The sequence below is a fragment of the Abramis brama genome (assembly GCF_963993115.1).
Source record: "Abramis brama genome assembly, chromosome: 23".
NCBI classification, from domain to species: Eukaryota; Metazoa; Chordata; class Actinopteri; order Cypriniformes; family Leuciscidae; genus Abramis; species Abramis brama.
This window is the reverse complement of record NC_139985.1, coordinates 27228554-27250013: the sequence shown is the minus strand read 5'-3', so window position 1 is coordinate 27250013 and position 21460 is coordinate 27228554. Positions and strand designations below refer to the sequence as shown.

At 36.4% G+C, this 21460-nt stretch overlaps 1 protein-coding gene across 2 annotated transcripts in view; it reads left to right on the top strand.

Moving 5' to 3' along the window:
* The window catches only part of cpne5b (copine Vb), a 177392-nt gene that overhangs the window by 59959 nt on the left and 95973 nt on the right, over window positions 1–21460 (top strand). The window contains exons 4-7 of one of the 2 annotated variants that reach the window (XM_084101388.1): window positions 4949–5052; window positions 6697–6736; window positions 6983–7000; window positions 7114–7190. In XM_084101388.1, coding sequence (XP_083957514.1) covers window positions 4949–5052; window positions 6697–6736; window positions 6983–7000; window positions 7114–7190 — 239 coding nt within the window. The remainder of the gene's footprint in view (window positions 1–4948; window positions 5053–6696; window positions 6737–6982; window positions 7001–7113; window positions 7191–21460) is intronic. The other variant, XM_084101389.1, reaches the window with a different exon arrangement.

Genomic DNA, 21460 nt, shown 5'->3' with positions numbered 1-21460 from the left:
CCTCGGGATGTCAAGAATTGACTTCTCTGTGTACAGTAGTGTGAGCGTTAAAGATAGCTATGGTAGCTATTGTCGAGTTTTTCTTAAAAAAAGAAACCACACAAAAATCCATCATTTGATATAAACTAAACCTTTATTTAAAGTTTTTTTTCTTCTTTTTTTTATGTATCCAGATGAAGACCCAGATGTGACAGATTTACATTGGGCATCAAGTGTATTGTACAAAAGTAACAAAATATCCTTAAAGTCTTCATCTGATTTTTGATTTATGTTACTTATACAGTATGCTGGCATTTTAACATCATAATAAAAAAAATTAAATTATCAAAAAACAACAACATGTAATTGTATTAATATCAGCAAGAACTACACAGGCCAACAAAATGCCCAATGATTAACATGATATAAGGGGCTTTCGCACCGGGTAGTTATAGGGACTCAGTTATCGGTACAAGGGATGGCTAGACTTTTTCGTGTCTGATACCAATAACTATACTGCAGCCTTTGGGATCTGCCGATACGATGCCAAACCGATACCAGTACTGTTTTTTCAGTACTGTACTAATATCTAGCTATACATCATTAACTACATATTAGCAATTTAATGGCTTCAGAAGACTTGGAATATAATGCACTAAACCTTCTGTGCTGATCCTTCTTTATCCTTTTTTGAGCTTAACAGTAACAACCATGGGTAAAGCACAGAATCGAATTTGGATCAGTCCTGTACTGATGGTCCGTATCAAACCAATACCGATAATGAGAACTGGATCACCAGATCCCTTATAGGAACTAGCCACCAGTGGAGGAGGGAGTTTGTGGAGTAAATATATGTAAACTGTGTGTTCACAGCTTTTTAAAAAATACCCGAGTTTCGTATGGCATGTGTTCAGCCAATCAGCGTACACTTAAATCACTGAAGTAGGAGCTAATTTAGTCCTCCCAAAAGGGGTTGCTAGAGCTAAAATCATTCCCAGTTCCTGCAGTGTGAACACTACTTCCGCCAGTATGAAAACGTTCCTCTGGTGCGAATGCCCCTATAGTGTACATTAAATAAGAAAACTGGCCATTTATTACCGCAGCACAAATGTAAATCACCAGCTTACTATAATTTTCACATTATTACCATGTAAAATAACTTACATTGTTCTAAATTTGATCACTGTGACCACCAAAAGACCCTTTGGTGCTGACATACGGTCTTAAGCTCGCTCTGGCTTGTGTGTGCAGTCTGTAGATATGACAGCACTGACCAATACGGGTCACTGCCTTTCACTGGCAGGTGTGTGTGTGTGTGTGTGTGTGTGAGTGCGCGTGTGTTGTCACATGGAAGAAACATGGCTTGAATTGTTTGTCTGATGAAGCCGTGGGCCAGGGGATTCACATAACCTTTATGTAGTGAAGGAAGTATGAACCAAACAATTTCTTAGATTTTGAGGCTAGTTAGATTATTAAAGAGCTTCATATGCACCAGAAATAATGCATAACAACATGATGCATTGTGTTTATACTAAATGTTTAATTTCTAACTTCAATTTACTCTTTTTAAAATATTGCTGACCAGTCCTGCATTTACAACTGTTGAAGTTCCAATTTTATCAGACACATATCAGTTTTTTTGTTTTTTACTTTTATTTTTTTAAACAGTTTTTGCTTTTTTGTACACATCAAGGAGGGAAAAAAGTAAAGAAAAAAATAAAAGAATGGAAAAAAAGACGTAAAAATCTAATAAAAAAATAACAAGGACACAATTATTAACGATAACTGTTACATGAGGTCTTACAAGAAGTCAGCAACTATGTGATACAAGTAGAAATTGTGGTACAGTTCTAAAAGTCTACTAATTATTGTTTTTTTGTATATAACAATCCCATTTCCTCCAGTACTTTGCAATAGAACATCATTAAAGAAAATTGAAAATCAAGGTTTTAATACTGTTTGTACAGTATGTCTATATAGTGTTTTTAATATGCTTTAAGACACTGAGCTGGTGCGAGTGAGTGGAGGCGGGGCTCATTTACATATTCATAGAACCGTGTATACTAAATCAGGCAAGGGTGTAGAGTTACATTCAAGCTGTTTTAAGGTATGAACAAATGGTTTTTTTTAAAGAAATTTAAAGAAAAAATGCTTAAATATGTAATTTTGGTGATCAAAGATGAGTTTAAAGGGATAAATGATTGACTACAGGGAGATTTTAAGTACTTATATATCAGTGTTCACTCTCAGTTAAATGAATGCAACTAACGTAATTCAGCTCACATTAGAAGCGATAATAACTAAACGTTCTGTAAAGCTTATAGTAATCAAAGGGGCAGAACTTAATTTAGATCTTTCATCAAGTTTTTAATTACTTCGTTTCGGTTTTAACGAGTCGAAATACAGTTCACAATGTTTGAAAATCATGAGTACAGTGAAGGAAGACACCGCTTAGTATATTCTATCAACAAATATTTTAATTAAAAGGCTGTCATTCCTGACAAAGTAATTGCAAAGCTACATAGACCTTTTAGTTCTTTCTTTGCATGATGAACGTAAAATGAAACGTACAGTAGAACATTAGTATGCAGTCTAGAGAGAACACTATCTGTTTTAGACGAGCAGTGATTATACCAATTGCACACATTTGTCAATAATTACTGATAATTAAGGCTCTCTTTATATAACTTTTAGCTTTCTGATTTGAAATGAACAGAGCAGTCTGAAGGGTTCACAGCAGCGCACTACTTGTTTTCTAATTAGATTTTATTCATTAGATGGTTGAAAGCCCGTGGTGGACACTGCAATTAAAGTTGTTACCTAATTGTTGCATAAGTAATTTGAACTCCTGACTTTTACAAGGTTTGGCAACTGGATTGAACTCTAGCATTTTTATTAGCATTTTTATTTATATAAAAAAAAAAATTATGTACAGTATTAAACTATTTTTTGATGGCATTGTATGTTCAGATATTATTTAAAAATACATAAATGTGATTCATACAGACAATTATTTGACTAAACCTCTTATATATGGATCATGCTATCAATGTCTGAAAAATAAATAAGTTTCTGAAATTAAATTAATAAATATCCAGCCAGTGTAATTGTCCTTGAATTGCTAAAAAAGTGTCTTTAAAAAACAATTGATGTACCTATTTTGGCATAATCTTTTATTATTACTTAAAATAAGCAGTGAGGCATTTTTGTTAAAAAAAAAAAAACTTGCTTTTTTGAGTGGCGAAGTTAGTTGTTAATATAAAAAATATTTGTATTTATTTATGTTTATCCTTCTTTGAATATCCTACGGAGGAACATGATTAGTGATTAAGCCTATTGCATGTTTTATTAACTTAATGATTAAACTTGACATTCTTAAGGTTATTAAACAAGTTTTTATTTTCAAGGAGCATTTTTCCCCCAAAAAATGTATGAAATTACTATGAATGCATTTCTACTGTAACTAGATCATTTTAAGATTCAGATATTTTTTTTTGTCATTTACCCTTTAACAGACTGAGTGTTGCTATATTGCTATATTGACTATAGCAAGTCTGGCAAATTGAGGGGACTTAGCCAAAATTGTGAATGTTTACAACTCTCACGCCCCTCCCCCACTACCACCGAGCACCCTCCCATCGAGTTCGTGCTCGACAGATTTTCTGTGAACGCACCCGTCTCTTCAGTATCGAAGCATCTTTTTCTTTTCCTTGGTTGTTTTGGACCTCCTAGCTCTGGTTGTTAACCGAGGAATTGGAAGCTTGTTAGTAGATTTTCTCTCCGCCATAATGCCTCGTACAATCCAACACACCTGTGAACTTAAGGCGTGTGCATGTGATGACGTGCGCGAGGGGGGGATCTGTGGCGTGTGCACGAACTGTGATCGACAGTCAGATCTCACACAGCCCTGCGCTGATTGGACCAGAAGAACCGGGAGCGGTGGATTATTGCAAAACAAATAACAGGCTCCAGGTGGAGGTAGAAGCGCAGGGTTTTTTCTAAAACAGGCTGATTTATGTTGTTCTGTCAGAGCATAGTGTCGGTTTCAGTGAATATGATCAAAAAAATCTTGCCGACTTCAGCTTTAACAGAGATGATTCATTTTGTAATTCTATGATTCAATATTCTGTGATTCTATATGTTTTTCAATACCACTGCTTTAAGTCCCATCTGAGTAAACTGGGAAAAACATTCATGGTCCGCAGAGTAATGCAAACACAACACAACTGTTTTTACCAGCTTATGGAAACAGACTGTTTGCAGGGTTTTCATTCATTTATGTAAAGTTTTCCAGACATTGAATAATTTATGGTCGACATATATTGCATGAAAAGTCACTAAGCCTCTAGGTGAAATGCAGGCCACTAAACAAACACTGGCTTGGATCAGTTCAGTGTGAAAAGGTGGCCTGATTCCATGTAGAGCATTTAGACTTTGAAAGAGGGGAGAAGACCTGTCCAATTATTGAGTCTGTGATTTTAAAGGGGAAAGGGGTTAATGACGGAGTGAGGTGCCCTATCAGCTGTGTTTCAGAGGGATATAGCTCGCTGTTTGCCAGAATTATGCACACATAATTGTCGAATAGCCACAGCGCTGTAATTAGTGCCGCCACTGAGGACTTAAAGTTTCACTAAACCTTCCCAGTTCTCACACACCTCAGCAAACCAACCCTCCGGCATTAGACGAGTCTCTGGAGGATATAGACAGAGAGTAAAGGAAAAAGACTGTAACAAGGGAGAAAGAGAGCGAGATCAGGGGGATTTCACCAATGTTATTAGAGAGGAGATGCCGTTTCAGCTTAATTCTCATATCTGCTGTGTTTTGTACCAAACTTTTCCAATTCTCAATTTTTCCGGTCCTCCAATTCTCGTTCGGAACCTTATATGATCCAATTTCATTTTCTCACCCTCTTTCTTTCCTCTCTCTCTGACCCTATCTTTTCCTCTGCTGTCCCTAATTCACTTTCTAGTTTGGAAGAACGGAGGTGATTGACAACACGCTAAATCCGGACTTTGTCAGGAAGTACATCCTGGACTACTTCTTTGAGGAGAAGCAGAGCCTGCGCTTTGATTTGTGAGTTATTGCTTTAGATCCCTGTCCTGAGGAATCTCGCATCCACACCAATGTTCCTTCAGAAAAGCCTCTCACCTCCTCCCTCTTCTTCTTTCTTCTGTCACTGATCTTCAGGAATCAGGAATGTTCCAATGCAGTGTGTCAGATCCCGAAATGAATCTAACCGTCTGATTTACAATTTGTTTTTGGCCTTCTTACTAACATAATCTTAAGCGAGTTATTAAGCAAGCATGCATTTTTTAATGGTCTGTTTATTTAGCAAATGTTTTGGTAGCGGTTTCTTGTCATTTGTTGCTTACTTGCATTTCATGGTCTTGCATTTAAAGCCCATTCACACCAATAATTAAAATAATCACTACATTGCGTCAAATTGCACCAATAAGCTTGTGCTGCAGTTTTGTCGAGCTCTTAAAAGTCAGGTGAATTTTGATAACTATACTTTTCCGCTTTTAGTAAATGGTTGTCGTGTAATGTACTGTACCCTGAAAGCGATTGTGTCATTATCATTATAGTTATCATCCTTGATGTGCACAGATCTAGAATATTGGATTCAAAATTCAATTGTTTTCCATACGCTAAAAAAAAGGTGTGTGATATGTACTCAAAAACTGTTAGTAAAATAGTACTAAGTACAAGAAAAGGCAAGAAACATTGAATTAAACGTTCAGTTTTTAGTAGAAAGACTGGAATAGTATTTTCTTGTAAAACATACTCCAATAATCCTTGTTTAATTTTCAACTTTGAAAAATCATTTTTTACAGTGTAGAAAAACAAGCTTTATGTATTTGGAGTGCATTCAAAAGAATAACCTTTGAAATAAATTCCTCTAAAGACTTTTTCTAAAAAGATAAGTGTGTAATTCACAGATTCATGAAATAATCATGATATTTATTATTAATAATTTAATTATGTAAATTTATTAACATAAATTCAAAGAAGTTTGCAAGAATGTTTATAATAATGTAAAGTACAATTATTGACAAAATTCTCAATTTTTTTCCCTTAAGAATAATATTGGTGTTACAGTATCTGACTGAATGGCTGATCTTGCCAAAGACTATCAACACTTTTGTCTTTTTGCACTGCCTGCAGATTACAGTAATTATAATAATGAGGGCTTGGCGGGAGTTCAGCGCTCGGTTTTTTAATGCACTGTGCAAGTTGGAGGTTATGCTAACTTTAAAACAATGATTTTTAGGAACATTCTTTTGTATTTTAAGGATTTCAGATTCTTAAGTTAGAGTATTCTTAAGAAGTATCCCAGTGTTTTTGGGAACACAAAAATATTCGTAACTTCATTCTTAGTGTAGAAAATAAGAAAAATAATGTAAAGAATGTTTAGTGCATTCAGTCACAGATGCATTGCTTTAATACTAAAAGATTAAAGTGCAATAGATTTAACTTAATACAGTTTATGAAACGTGTCTGTCAACGGCAAGCATGTTTGATCATTATGTAGCTTTGCATGCTTACAGTCCTTGAAAGACATTTTTTGTGTGTATTTTCTCTAAGCATTAAAGTAGTTGTTTCCTTTTAAAGTCAGTCTTTTATAGCATATCTTTTAATTAGCTACTCAATGTGTATGAAGACTTTGGCTAACAATGGTTTTTCTTTTTTGTGTGTGTCATTTCCTACTTAATTCAGATATGATGTCGACTCTAAAAGTCCTGATCTTTCCAAACACGTAAGTAGACAGACACAATATATTTGGATATTTTTTATTTACCTTGTCCCCATTCCTGGTATTTCCATCCCCCCTCATTAATGCATGCAGACTGATCATGTAGACGCCACTAATCATCACTATCTCTCTCTCTTCCCTGGTTTGATCACCCCTGAAAGTGTGTGTGTGGCTGGTATTGTATTTGTGTCTTGTGCTTTCTGTTACATGCTGTGCTCTGTTGTAAAACATGGCCGTGCTCCTTCCCAGAAGCCCCTTGAACTATACGTACGTCTTTGCCTTTCAATTCACTACTATAACAAGAGGGCAGAGCGTTGGGATTTGTTGAATTTGATAAACTCTTACCTCCTCTTCTGCTTGATCCCACCCACTCCATCTAGGACTTCCTTGGACAGATGTTCTGCACACTGGGGGAAATTGTGGGGTCACCGGCCAGCCGACTAGAGAAACCTCTTGGGTGAGTAGAATTCGTCGCAGGTGTTTCCGACATCTGTGTTAGCTTGTTTCCAGGGTCCAAATTTAGGCCACACCTGCCATTGGCCGGTGCATTTAGCGGCCTTGATTTTTTTTTAGTGCCTTTGAAAATGTATATAACATTGTATTTACTGTATATAACAATGTGCCAGAACACACCTCATTTTCAGACCAGCACGCAAATGCATTTGCTATTTAAACAACCACGTGAAAATGAAAACTACGTCGGGCTGAAACTAGCAAAAAACACTTGCGTTGCTCCTGGCGCTGCATTGCACTGGGTGTATGATAGGGCCCTATAACTACCTTACTAATTATTATAGGATTTTATTTAAGGGCAAAAGTTGTAGATAATAGTTTATTAATATTGAGAATAGCACCCTAATCTAAAGTGTGACCATATATATATATGGCCACACTTTAGATTAGGGTGCGATTCTCAATATTATTTAACTATTAACTACAACTTTGCCCGCCAGCAAGCACAGGTCTTTATTATAACTTACATCAGTGAAGGTCAGATCACTTTATTTTTATTCATTCTTACAATTCGATTTAAACCATGTATGTAAATGTTGCAGCTCTTAAAAAGGTTACTGGCAAGTAACTTTTTTATTTACACGACGGAGTAATTTTGCACCCTGCTTGTTTCTGTTGGCTGTTTCAGTGTTGGCAGAGGACACATTAGCAAACGCACTCATCTGTGGCCCATTTTTTGACGAGCATTGTTAGTCTTTTTGTTTCCCCGTCATTGGCCCTGGTGGAGCAGGTCCATCCAGATGGAGTCTGATCGTGGAGCGCAATATTTCTGGCTGAGAAACTCTTTAATTAGAGAGGTACCCTGATGTGTGAGATCAACAGATTTCAAGGCTTAGCTAGTGATCCTCATTAGCTAGAACCATGCATTGTGGGTAAACTTGTCAGAGGATATTTTTCTTCATGTAAAATTGTTGAGACATGCATTTTGTGCTATTCTCTGAACGTTTTTTACTCTGCGTTATGTCTTACAAAAGCAGAATTACATATTCAGAAAGTCCCGAGGCAGACACAACTTTTAATGAGAGATGGAATTAGTTGGAAAAAATGTAATACAGTAACTCCCATGTTGTTGTTGTTGAGTCTCGAAATCATTTGTGAGCCGGGAAAGGCATTAACATAAGCTTTACATTAATGCAAATGACAATATTTGTTCATAAAATTACTCCGGTCTTGATTCAAGGCCTTCATACATGAAGCACACAATACATGTATTCCTCAAAGCTTGTGTGTGTGTGTGTGGAGATATGAACATGTTCTTTTGGGAATACCTGGACTCAAACATGTCTAAATTGCCTCCTTCAGGCTTGTAGACCGTCTAATAAACTGAAAGGGATAACGCAGTGCACTTCTGAGGCTATGTGAGCAAGTCCAGGGATATTCACTGTCAGCGTGTGTGTTTCTATCACGCCCAAGAGAATTGAGTTTTGCTTTGCCGCTATAGTGTCAAGTTCACGCTAGGCTAAGCCTGAATCGCCTGCAGGCGTCCAAAGAGATGCTGACCACAGGAGACGGATGAAGAAGATCTAAACTCAGTAAACTGAAAGTTTAATGTCTGGCTAGCCTGATCCGGATGTGTTAAGGGTTCAAACACCCTGCAGATGCTCATTCACACACAGATCTTATATGCCACTTTCCATTAATAGGGTATAATTCGATATCCCGTTACTTTTGATAAATCATCAGTCCCTTTTTCAATGGAGTAGTAGATATACTGTAGATATGTTAGATAATCAACCCAGCATGAAAAGTTGCTAGTTTGGAGTGATTGACAAACGTGTACATTGGAGAAAATTTACTTGTCGTTCCACCATGTTTTGAAATGCTCCAAATTATGTTATTTTGTGAGTGAAATGTAAAAAAATGTGAGATTGCTAAATATTATGTCGTCAAGTCATCTTAATTTATATAGCGCTTTTAACAATACAGATTGTTTTAAAGCAGCTTTACAGTGACAATAGGAAATTAAGATTGTTTTGGTTTTACAGCAGCTCTAGAATAAAGTTATTGTCCAGCTAAAGTACGTTTTTTGATTGGTTCACTTCCGTTGTGAAAATCATACATTCTCATCATTTGGCCCCAAACTAGTTTGACCCCACTGAGCGATACTCAAGTTAAACGACAACCAGGTTGCTTGCAATGCACTGTGATATTTCTTTTAAAAGATGTTACAGTATGTAAGCTGTGTCCCGCAGTGAGCGGCTGCGTATCCCACAAGTATTGCAATTAGTGTTCTTGAACTCTCCTGGCATGAGCACCATCTGCAGATGGCAGGGAGCTAACTTTAAGTACTGGACGACCCCCCACCATAATGAGCTCTATTACAAGTGGATGTAAATGTCAGTGTATAATTAAATGGAGAGATAGCAAAAGTTGAGAGTATGTAAGGTTTTCATGTTCATTTCCGACCATTCCCGGACCCAGACAATCCCAGCGCTCTGAGCACACATATGTCGGAGTCTCTGAGGAGACTGCTCAAGCCCGCACAACAATCTGTTTACACGGTTTAATAAGCTCTCCTACTGCACATTCATGCAGTGTCTTTAAGGCTGCATTTACACTGCAGGTCTTGATGCCCAAATCCTATTTGTTGACTATATCAGATCTTCTTTTAAAAGTAACCCATATCTGATATCTGCATTTACACTACACATTTGGCAAAACAACCCAAGGTAGATGTACTGAGGCTGAAAAGCTTAGGCTGAAAAGGACGTAAAAACGGCACGATGTGCAATGGATATAGACGAAATTATAATACAAGCTTTTGCTTTCTGCTCCATCTTTAACCCTCTGGAGTCTGAGGGGTTTTTGGGGTCCTTGAGATGTTCTGACATGCCCTGACATTTGTGCTTTTTTCAGTTGCTTATAAACATATTAATGGCAAAGGTGTAAATTCACTCTATTTAGCACAAACAGGGCTACCATAATATGTGAACAACTTGCATGTACATGTTTGTATTTTTGATAGAATAATGTTTATGCATGGTTTTTTAAAAAACAAAAAACTAAAGTTTCTGAAATAAGGCCATAAAACACATTCTAAATATATGTAAATAAGACTTTTGACTAATGGATGTCGTTGCCTAGTATTTTTTCTTCAAAATTATGTGAAAATCGTCCTGCCTAATCATTCCCATAACACAATACATTGATTTAAATCTTGTAAAACACTTTTTGTTTGGAAAGGCCATATGCGGGTGGGCGTGATTCACACCTATGGAGTCAATGGGGCCGCATAATGAGGCTGCATAGGTAATGAGCCTTTCATTCAGGTGTGTGAATGAGCCACAAGAATGCAAGGACAATATATAACTGGTTTGTTGTTTTTTCCACAAATTTTGCTTGCAAATTGTACAATATCCAAGGTAAACATTTCTAGTAATTGTGCAGTTAATTGTTCTCATACTGTATTTTCAGATTTGGAATATATTCTCTTCCCAAATGTGTCACTAATAAAGCATAATAAAATTATTTAAAGATAAGGCTTATAATGACCTTTTAAGATTTTGTTTACATCTATCCTTATATATATATATATAATTTTTTTTTTTAAGGTTATACAATTACAACAACATTTATAATTGTAACAATATTTCCAGTGTAATCTTTCTTTGTATTCGCGATTCATATTAAAACAGTATTTTTGCCAGCTGTAGTAACTCCACAACAGCACGCATCTTTGCGTTCATTCATTCATAGTAACGCGATTCATATTAAAACAGTATTTTTGCCAGCTGTAGTAGCTCCACAACAGCACGCATCTTTGCGTTCATTCATTCATAGTAACGCGATTCATATTTAAACAGTATTTTTGCCAGCTGTAGTAGCTCCACAACAGCACGCATCTTTGCGTTCATTCATTCCGATTAGAACAAAGCAAACAGAACTGACCTAATTCCTCAGCGGGATCCGTTTGCTCCTCGAAATGATACTTCCAGAACTTCTGAGGTAAATTTTTGCAGGATTATTATCAAGACAGTATTATTCCTCACAGCATCGTAAAGTACATAAGTCTGAAAGTGAACTCGCGGTGTGTGTTATCCAGCTGATGGGCGTTTTACAGGTTTGTTTGGATCGGCTCACATTTGCGTTTGAATAGCGCGTGCTCTCCGTGGGCGGAGCACATTAAAACTTAATTAGCTGAGATGAGAACGACTGACATCTCTCTCTTTGCATACATATTACATAAACTGTGAATATTTGTTTTTTATAAAAATTACTTCGTTTAAAAGATGAGAATTCAAGCTTCATGCCTGTATGTCTGAATGCCTGTTTGACTGAGTATTCACTGAGTTATGGTTCATTTTCGGACGCGTTTCAGAATGGACTACACTGACAGAGAGGAGGCAGAACTCGCTTCGTGTTTATTTTTCTTTATTTGGCAAAAAGCACAACACTTTGTTTTTTATTGTGAGTATACACAAAAATAATACACATTTAACAGAATCGATTGATGTATGAAACTCCAATGGAAAATCAAAGTCAACCGAGTATTTTTGAGTTTCTTTTACACTGCTAAAAAAAAAGCAAGCTGGTATCGCCGGCGATACCGCCGACTTCTGGGGGTTAAAGGTCAGCAAAACATTGAGTTGAGACTTCATCTCCTTTTCGCCCTTGAAAAAAGTCATGTGATCCCGGTTGGTGTCCACCTGAGTTGATGTCATTTGCCACTGTCACTTTTTTAACGACTTACGACTCACATTGATGGGAATATCCAAACTGTCCGCTTACATGGCAGATGCACATCCGATTCATATCAGAATTATTTCCACATATGTATGAGGCCTGAAACCGATCTAAGAATCGGAATATTTTTCCTGTTTCGTGGGTCATATCCGATCTGTGCCACATGGGAGGAAACAAATCAGAATTGGGTCACTTCTTGAACCATGTAAAGTAAATGTATTGTAAAATTTATATATATATATTTATATAAATTGTAGTGCTGTCAAATCAATTAATCACGATTAATCGCATCTAACATAAAAGTTTTTGTTTACATAATATATGTGTGTGTATATATTATGTGTGTGTATATATTATATATATGTGTGTGTATATATTATATATATGTGTGTGTATATATATATATATATATACAAATCTAAACAAATGCATACATTTATCTTGTAATATGGTATTCATAAGTAAAATGATATAATATGAGTTCTGTCATAATTTTGATTAAAGTTACATGAAGATATTTTTGTTATCTTCAAAATACACTTTACAATTTTAATAATTTTGTTAAATTCAAAATATATTTATTATCTTCAATAATAAATAATTATCTTTTGTTATTTTCTTTATCTTTATATTATATTATATTATATTATATATTTTTTTTGTATTACATTATATTATATTATTTTGTATTACTGAAGGAATTTGAAAATACTTAAATCTGAATCAAATGCGTCTGCAATAATAAAATCGTGTGATTTGGCTGCCTCTCCTGATGTCAAAAGGTTGGATGAAAGCTTGGGATTTCTCATTTGGCTGGTTTTAGAGGTTCACTCGAATTTTGTGAGTGTTTCAAATGAACCCAGACCCTTTAAAGCGAACCGAGCAGATCGTCAGAGGAGGTGTGAAGACTGCAGTTTACTTGTAAAATGTGTATTAAGGCCTCAGATCAACTAATTGCACATTTTGTTGGAAAGCAAGAATTAGGCTTAAAAACTGACATCTTTCCAATCGAAAACCATAAACTGTCTCTTATCCCTCCTCTGTCCTTGGATTCGTTTTAAGTTCTTGTGGGCAGTGGCTCTTTCAAAAACACCTCAGTGCTGTTCTCCAAACATGCAAACAAAAGCTTCTTATCTGCATTTCTTCCTCCATTTCCACCTCCTTTCTCTGCTGCGTTTAATTGTTTCGCCTTTAATCTTCAGGAAATTGGACCTCACATTAATTATGAGGCGCAGGTTGGGTTTTGATGATGAAAGAGGGATGTGAGAGAGAAAAGGGGAGGAAAACACTGAGCATATTCAGAGCAAAAAGCTCTATAGATCAAGTGTGTGCGCTTGAATGGCAGATGAATAAGGTAACAAGCAATAAGAACGAGCCATTTCTGAGCAAGTGCAGAGACAAAGAGGAAAACACCTCAAGAGACTAGATTATATTTGAAGATAACAATAAACGGGAGCTCTCTGTTAGCATTCCCGTTCATCTCAGTGCGGCTAATTTATCTTTACTCATTATGTGTTGTTGTGGAAAGTTTTATTTTGTCAGAATAAACAGCGGCTTTTGGATGCTTTTTGTGGCCAGATGGTGTAGTTGTGACATCGACCAGCAGGGGTTAACTGGCGAATGCTTACTAGCCAAACTTTGTGCCCTTGTGTTTGATCAGCCAAAATTTAATTACATGTATACAGTGGAAAATAACTTGAGCTTTTTTCTAAGATTCTTTAAAATATCTGTATAATATAAAGCAACTGGACTAGTTAATTAATTCCTTTATTTTATGTATCTATTCAAAAATCAGAGATCGGTTTTCTATTCCAGTTAGAATCATCAATGTATTGACTGTGTTTATTAAAAGGAAAATGTATGTGAACTGACCTTCTTAGACAGAACCTTACAGAGTAAGTATTGAGTGAAGATTCTCCACTATAGAGAAGTCAAAGTGTATTGATGCACTTGTTGCTTTCTAATGTGAGAAAGATCAAAGCCTCTTGAGATAAAGAGATTGAGACGTGTAGACAGTCAGATTAAGAACTAAAGTGCTTTCTCTCATCTTTACATGAAATGCTATCATTTCTGAGAATCTTATCTGAGAGCCAAACCCCAGACTTTAAGAATCGAGCATCAAAATAAAATGATTTCTTTGCTGTTCAGCAGATTGAGAGATTGTTCCGGAGAATCTGAGAGAGATGTAGACTACCGTTCAAAAGTTTAGATTTTTTTTATTTTTATTAACACTTCTATTCATCAAGGACACGTTAATGTGATCAAAAGTGACTGTAAAGACATTTTTAATGTTACAAAAGGGTTCGAATTAACTTTTTTATTCCTCAAAAAATCCTGAAAGAAAAGTATGGTTTCCACGCAAATAACTGTTTTCAGCATTGATGATAATAATAATAATAATAATAATAATAATAATAATAAATGTTTTTGAGCACTCATCTCATAAAACTCTTCCGTGAGCACTTAACCTCTTAAAAAAAAAATATATAATTCCTTTCCTTTTCCCTTTAACCCTCTGGGGTCTGAGCTGTTTTCTGGGCCCTGGAGGTGTTCTGACATGCTCTGACATTTCTGGTTATTTCTGTTACTTGTGACATTTTCATGGCTAATTACACTGTATTCAGCACAAACTCTGCTACAATAATATATCAGCAGCATGTATGTAAACGTTTGTAGTTTTGAGATAATGACATTTATGCGTGGTTTGTGAAAATACAAAAAAAAATTCTCACTGAAATAAGGCCATGAAACCCATACTGATTATTTCTTCACAAGACTTTTGAAAATTGTATCACGTAGCCTAGAATATTTGCTCTAAAACTATGTGAAAATCACCCCGACTGCTCATTCAGATAAGACAATATATTGATTTAAAAATTTTACGACGTGTTTTGTGTGAAAAAGCTTTATGCGGAGGTCATTAATATGTAAGCTTTTCACACCTGAGAAAGACAAAGACCCTCCCCTAACGGCCCTATTAGGAGCTATCAGGCCCTGTCATTCTGAGCAACCTTGCACAATACTGTAAATGAGGAGATTTAAAAAAGAATGGCTTTTAAATTGTTTGGATTTATTTACACAACATAGTCCACAGATACACAACAAATGCCAAAAAAGCACTTATTGAAAACAATGATCCAAAGACAGAGACCTTTGTGCCATTCCTAAAAACATTGCAATGTCCTCCCCTGTCTGGCTTACGCTACTCTGAGCAATGCCTGCACTTTGTATTTTGAGCACTTCTTGCATTGTTTTTGCCTCTTCATGATGACTTGCTTAATTTAGTCCTAATTTGTAAGTCGCTTTGGATAAAAGCGTCTGACTAAATGTAAATGTAAATGCACCAAATCAGCATATTAGAATGATTGCTGAAGGATCATGTGACACTGAAGACTAGAGTAATAATGCTGAAAATTCAGCTTTTTAATGTCAGTTAAAGGTAGATTAGTCTAATTGAAAACTGAAAGTAAGACTGATAAGCCCTAGCTAATTGCTAGTTTGGTCTGATTAGTTTTAAGACACAGTCTTAACTTAGCCAGGGTTTTTTCCTGCAATGAGGAGGCCACCAAAATGAATCTTTGTCCTGCCAAAGGTTTATTTGATAATTTAATGTGACGATTCCTGCCGTTCTGCAGTACCTGTACCCGCTGATAGCTGTCTGCTTTAAAACGTTTTCAAACGCTCCTGTGTGTATCTGAGTAAGCGCTCTGTGAAGAGCGTCAAAGGTTTCTATTTAAAACATGTTTTGAACTTTGTAGCCAATAACAGACATATCTGTTGAGCACATGAATGCAATGGCCAATCAGAAGTGTTTAAGTTAGTCAGAATCAGCACGATTTCTCCTTGCTCGCGAAACCTTTCATTAAAACCAACAAAGTATAAACATGATGTCAATAAGAGATTCATTGCATAGTGTATACAGCTTTGTTGATTGTAACAGGAGTTTTCGCAAGAGAGCAGCATTGTGTGCCTCAGGTTATAGTCGACAGCTTAAAATGGCAGCGATCTTTGCTCGCTTTCTGTATATAATATATATTTTTCATGCTGCTAACTACACATTACAAAGTTTCTGGATTGACAACCGTATTTAAATGCGCAATTGAATCTGATTGTCAGTGTAGGTGAATTACTGTTGGAGATCAATATGCTCAATGAAGACCAGGAGTCAAAGTTTAAGTTGAATCAGCTGAGAGAGAGTTTACTGAAGGCAAAGTTCTCCACACTTCCAAAGGCCGTAGAAATAAGAGGATCCAGCCTCAATCTAACTGAGGATTCAGAAACACTAGTACTTACTGTATAGTCATATGGATAATCAGTTGACGTCATTTCTACAGGTTCTGATAGGTTAACAGTAAAGATAATTCTAGCAGCATCTGAACATGGTAATCTGTTATTTATGCAAATGAGATCATTATCTTTAGCCCTATTCGGACGGGACTAGTTTTCCAAACAACGTTTGAGTTACAATTCTTATCAACCTACGTCTGTGATTTCATGTACGGATTCGGACGGGACTAACATCTCCGTGTTTATTACCGAGGTAGGAGTGTCTGTGTTTTACATGTGGGCATTGCAGAAGATCACGGGTTCAGAATGTGTGGATTGCGTATGGAATTTACACGTCATGTAATTAAGTGCAGAAATGAAAGTAATCTTACCTGAAACTGATATTACAGTAGCCAGTCTTAACAGTTTACGTGATTTGGCTCTTCTTGTTGACTTCATTTTTTTATTTCTTCGCAGTGTACCGAACACATCTACATCCATTATCGGTGCGCAAAAAGCAGAAACTTGAATACCGGCGCGATAGCGAGAGATTGTACGATAGTTCACGTTGACCAAAACACACAAGAAAAAGCGTTTTGGAAAAAAACATTTTCGGCAATCACAGACATTCGCATTCGGACGGGATTAGATTTCTCTGAGGACCGCCGAGTTTGATGAAAAACAGTAGGTAATTTGCTCTGCACTCAAAAAAAAAATCTGTTGAACGAACTTAATTAAATTAAGGAAAGGTTTTCCACGAAATTGAATTACATTTTTCCAACAAAATCGAATTAGTTTGAAATAATTTGTTGTAATCTTGTTGTATGAATTTAAATTAATTTAGTCATTCCTGCTAGATAAAGTTTTGTCAGGTTAACTACATTTAGTTTTTGTCCTGCCTTAAATCACCAACATTATAATTTTAGTTAATTTGACTCTACGGTCACTTCTAATGATAGACACTACTTGTGTTCAATTGAATTAAAACCATTTTTTACATAGTAATATAATATTACTTGTGCAGGTCTGCGAGTGAGGTTTACACATAGTGTATACTGAGTGCCCACAGCCTGAACACGAGGTTTAACGCACATATAGCCTAATACTGAACCCACAGCCTAAACACAGTCGCCACTCTTCTGCATAATGGTGACCACAAAATTCAAAAACATTACAGAAAGTCCTCTAAGTTTCTAACATAACTGAACATTAAACACTAACATTAACTAACAACATCTTTCCATTTACTGAAAAACACATAAAATAACACTTTTTCCCTAAATTGACCCTCTTAATGCAGTCCCTTGCAAAGCATGCTGGGAATTACAGATCCACTGCCCAGTTAGATGTCAACAACAATGATTCATGTAGTTTTCACACAAATGAATTAGGTTGATTGAACACAATTAAATTAAGTTGTGACAATATTAAACAATCGTGTTACTTTTGCATTTTATTAATTATTTTAACAAGAGGCCAAAATTCATTTTTTGAGTGACATCCGGTTAAGACGAACGAAAAATATTCACTGTAACAGAATATTAAAAATACATACACACAGACAGAGCACTGATACAGACTTCTACACATGATTTGTATTTTAACATACATTGACCAGTGGTGCTATAGACCCTAAAAAGAATTACTCATGCTTAATATGCATATGTGTTACTGGATACATGTAGTGTGTTTTTGACCTTCATTACCTTAGATACAGTTGTCTTTACATGTGTTATACAGCTATCATGAGAACAGCAGAATGAAATGAATAAGAATAACTTTAAATTATTAATTACAAAACAAGCATTTATTCTCTGGAAGCCGGCTAAATGAGTAAACATTGTTTCTGCATTCCTGACATGCGTCAGACCCTCAGTCACCTCTCAGATACCAGATACAGACATTACCTGTTACATAAATACCACTCTTTTTAAGAAAACTATTATTTTCAGTTTATTATATAATATACTTTAGTAGAGGGATTGTAAATCCACCCACTTCAACAGTGATATCCATAGCAATAAACGGAACAAAACAATCTGATACTGTTTGTCAAATGATCTGTGCATTAAGTCGTGGGGCCCTATTTTAACGATCTAAGTGCATGGTCTAAAGCGCCGGGCACAAGTTTACTTAGAAAAGTAGTCCGAATCTACTTTTGCTAGTTTAACGACGGGACAAATGGTCGGCGCTCCCGGTGCATGGTCTAAAAGGGTTGTCCCTATTCTCTTTATGAGTAATGGGTGTGTTTTGGGATTTACGTGTGTTAAACCAATCAGAGTCTCATCTCCCATTCCCTTTAAATGCCAGTTGCGCTCGTGCCATGGCAGATTCGCTATTTACATGACGGAATTTGATAGTGGAAAGACCGAACGCGTCTCCAGAGCGCAAACGGATCTGCTCGTGTGTGAGATTAAAGTGCGCAAGCAGAACATCTACAGGACAAGCCGGATTCCACCATATCTTTATGTACACAATATTAATCTTTTATATTGTAATCCTTTTCATTTTAATATTTGGCATGTTTGTGTGCTGCTGTGCGTCCCTGTGTGTTTAATAAGCAGAGTGTACGTGCGTTGTGGACCCGCCTATAGGCGCACATTACTAATGCGCTCATTAAATAAAAATAAAAAAACATATTGCGCCATTGACTTTAGACCAGGTTTCAGTTGGTCAATGGCACAGTCTATTTCTGTTGCCTCAAAATAGCAACACTCCAACAATGCGCCAGAACACACCTCGTTTTCAGACCAGCAGCCCATGGGCGCACAAATGGGCGCAAATGCATTTGCTATTTAAACAACGTGGCGCAGGACGTGATAACTGCATCAGACTGAAACTAGCAAAAAACACTTGCATCGCGCTTGGCACTGCATTGCGCCGGGTGTAAGATAGGGCCCGTAGAGTGTAAATGCAAAATAATAGACCTGCCACTTTTTCTGTGTAATGGTCTTTGTTGGACCGCCTTTTAAGCAGTTTGTTTTATAATCTGCCCTGACAGTGATTGTTTTTTATTTCACGAAAAAACAGGATAAGTTAATTATTAATTAATTACAAACTGTTTCTTTGCATTTATTTTGTATTTATTGTCAGTTCTGTGAGTGTGGATGACCGTGTTCGTCCGCCACCACCGAAGTTCATTTCTAACCCCAGGAAAAACACTGTTACCTGCTCTGTTTATGCAACTGGCCAACATCTTAAGATGCAGCTTATGAAATAGATCAGTCGTAATTAGAGCCCGACCGATAAAGGATTTTTAAGGCCGATACAAATATTTGGTGATTTAAAAATCCGATATTCCGATATATCGGCCGATATATATTTTTTTTAAAAATCCAGAAACGCGTAACAAAACATGAACAGATTTCCCTAACATTAGTTATTTGTAGTTATTTAAGAGTCCTCAGCCTTACTAAAATAATATGATAATGCAGTTTAAAAATAAACTTGTTTGTTTTATTGTCACAACAGAACAGAATATATTAAAGTTCTGATAAATATAATGTATAAAAATACAAACTTAAGATATGAAACTTAAAGTCCTTTGAACAAAAAAAAATCAACTATTATTATTAATACTGACAGTAATAATTCAAGTGTGTGTGTGTGTGTGTGTGTGTGTGACAGTTAGTCCCTGTTGCCTTTCCATTAGCTCAAACAGTAGAGCGTTGGTGCTTGCAACGCCAAGGTCAAGAACTGATAAAATTGTAAATGTGTACCTTGAAATGCAATGTAAGTCGCTTTTGATAAAAGCGACTGCCAAATGTCAATGTTATAAGCTACCTTATAATTACAATGTCAACTTGCTTATCCCTTTACCTGCACTCTTTTAATTCTATCCATCTATTCCATCAAGCTACAACAAACCATTTTCAATCATCATTTGCTGCCTGCCTTCTAAAATCTACTATTTAGTGATGCACTAAATACATTATGTGACTCGTTAATGCTGCGGCTAAACGAAGTCAGCAACGCACACTTGGATTTCACACACGTGTAAAAGAAAAGCTAACTTTTATGCACAGGCTATGTTTGATACTTTTTCTCTATGTCTAAATGTTCACTCCTCGCGTGCCTAACTTACATTTTACAATGCAGGGACTGGAACTACAGATATGCTAGTTATAAATACAGTAATCATTACTTTATTTAGGCAGAATAAGTTCGTTGTGATTTCCAAGCTCATTGATGTTAGCGATCTTCCTTGTATAGTGCCCTCTGGTGGACAAACTATGCAGCGCCAACAATCATAACATGGTTGAAGGGTGTTTCGTCCGCTTTTATTTTATTTTTTAAATATTCATTTATCGGCCATTATAAATGCCGATACCGATAGTTTGGAAAATACCTAATATCGGCCGATAATATCGGCCCGCCGATATATCGGTCGGGCTCTAGTCGTAATATTTTTCACCCCACAATAGGGATGTGACGGTGAGGAAATTTTCCATCCAGTTAATGAACATGTGATAACACCGGTAATACTGGTATCACCGGGGGAGGGGAGTTTGGAGACGTTGGAGTTTTTCCCTCTTTTTCCACCTCTCTTTTAAATCTCTTACGGTTCGTGTCTACTGGCGTGGAGCAAAGTGAGTGTTTTCAATTAATTCCTATAGAAGCTCAACCTCCATATGAACTGAAAATCCAGTGGACACACACCGCTATGAATGCCTGTGCGGCCGTGCGCATTTTACTTGCGCCAATTCGGGGGTAGCAATTGCTTGAATGGTGGGTTCATTATTATTCTTAATGATAAACACAACAAAACAACAGTACAATCACAAACTCGCTTAAATAGGTGTTTTTACATTTCGCTTTGAATCTTCCGCCATGGTCTTGTCAGTCAAGAGCATAGATTGTAAAAAAAAAAGATGGACGATGCACCTTCACTCTCTTCCATTGTAGAAAAGTGTAGCCGGCAATGTTCCAATATGGCGCTGACATCTTGGAGCCCGAGTCTGCGCAGCAGTGAGAGTGAAGTGCAGCCCGTCCCACACTCCCGCAGAATCGGCTAGTATAGTTTACTGCGGTAAATAAACAGTTATGGAAATGTAGAAATTAAAGTTAAAGCTCCGATCTCCTTCTGAAAATCCCGAAAAAAGTCAGTTGGTACCTCAGTGACAACTTTGCTCAAAGAAGCTGTCAATCATGATGTCACACTCACGTTTTTACAGCATCAAATAACTAAAACCAAACTTTTTTTTTTAAAATACTTACACTTGAACTTACATCAGCATGATAAAAACTACCTAAAGTGACTGAAAC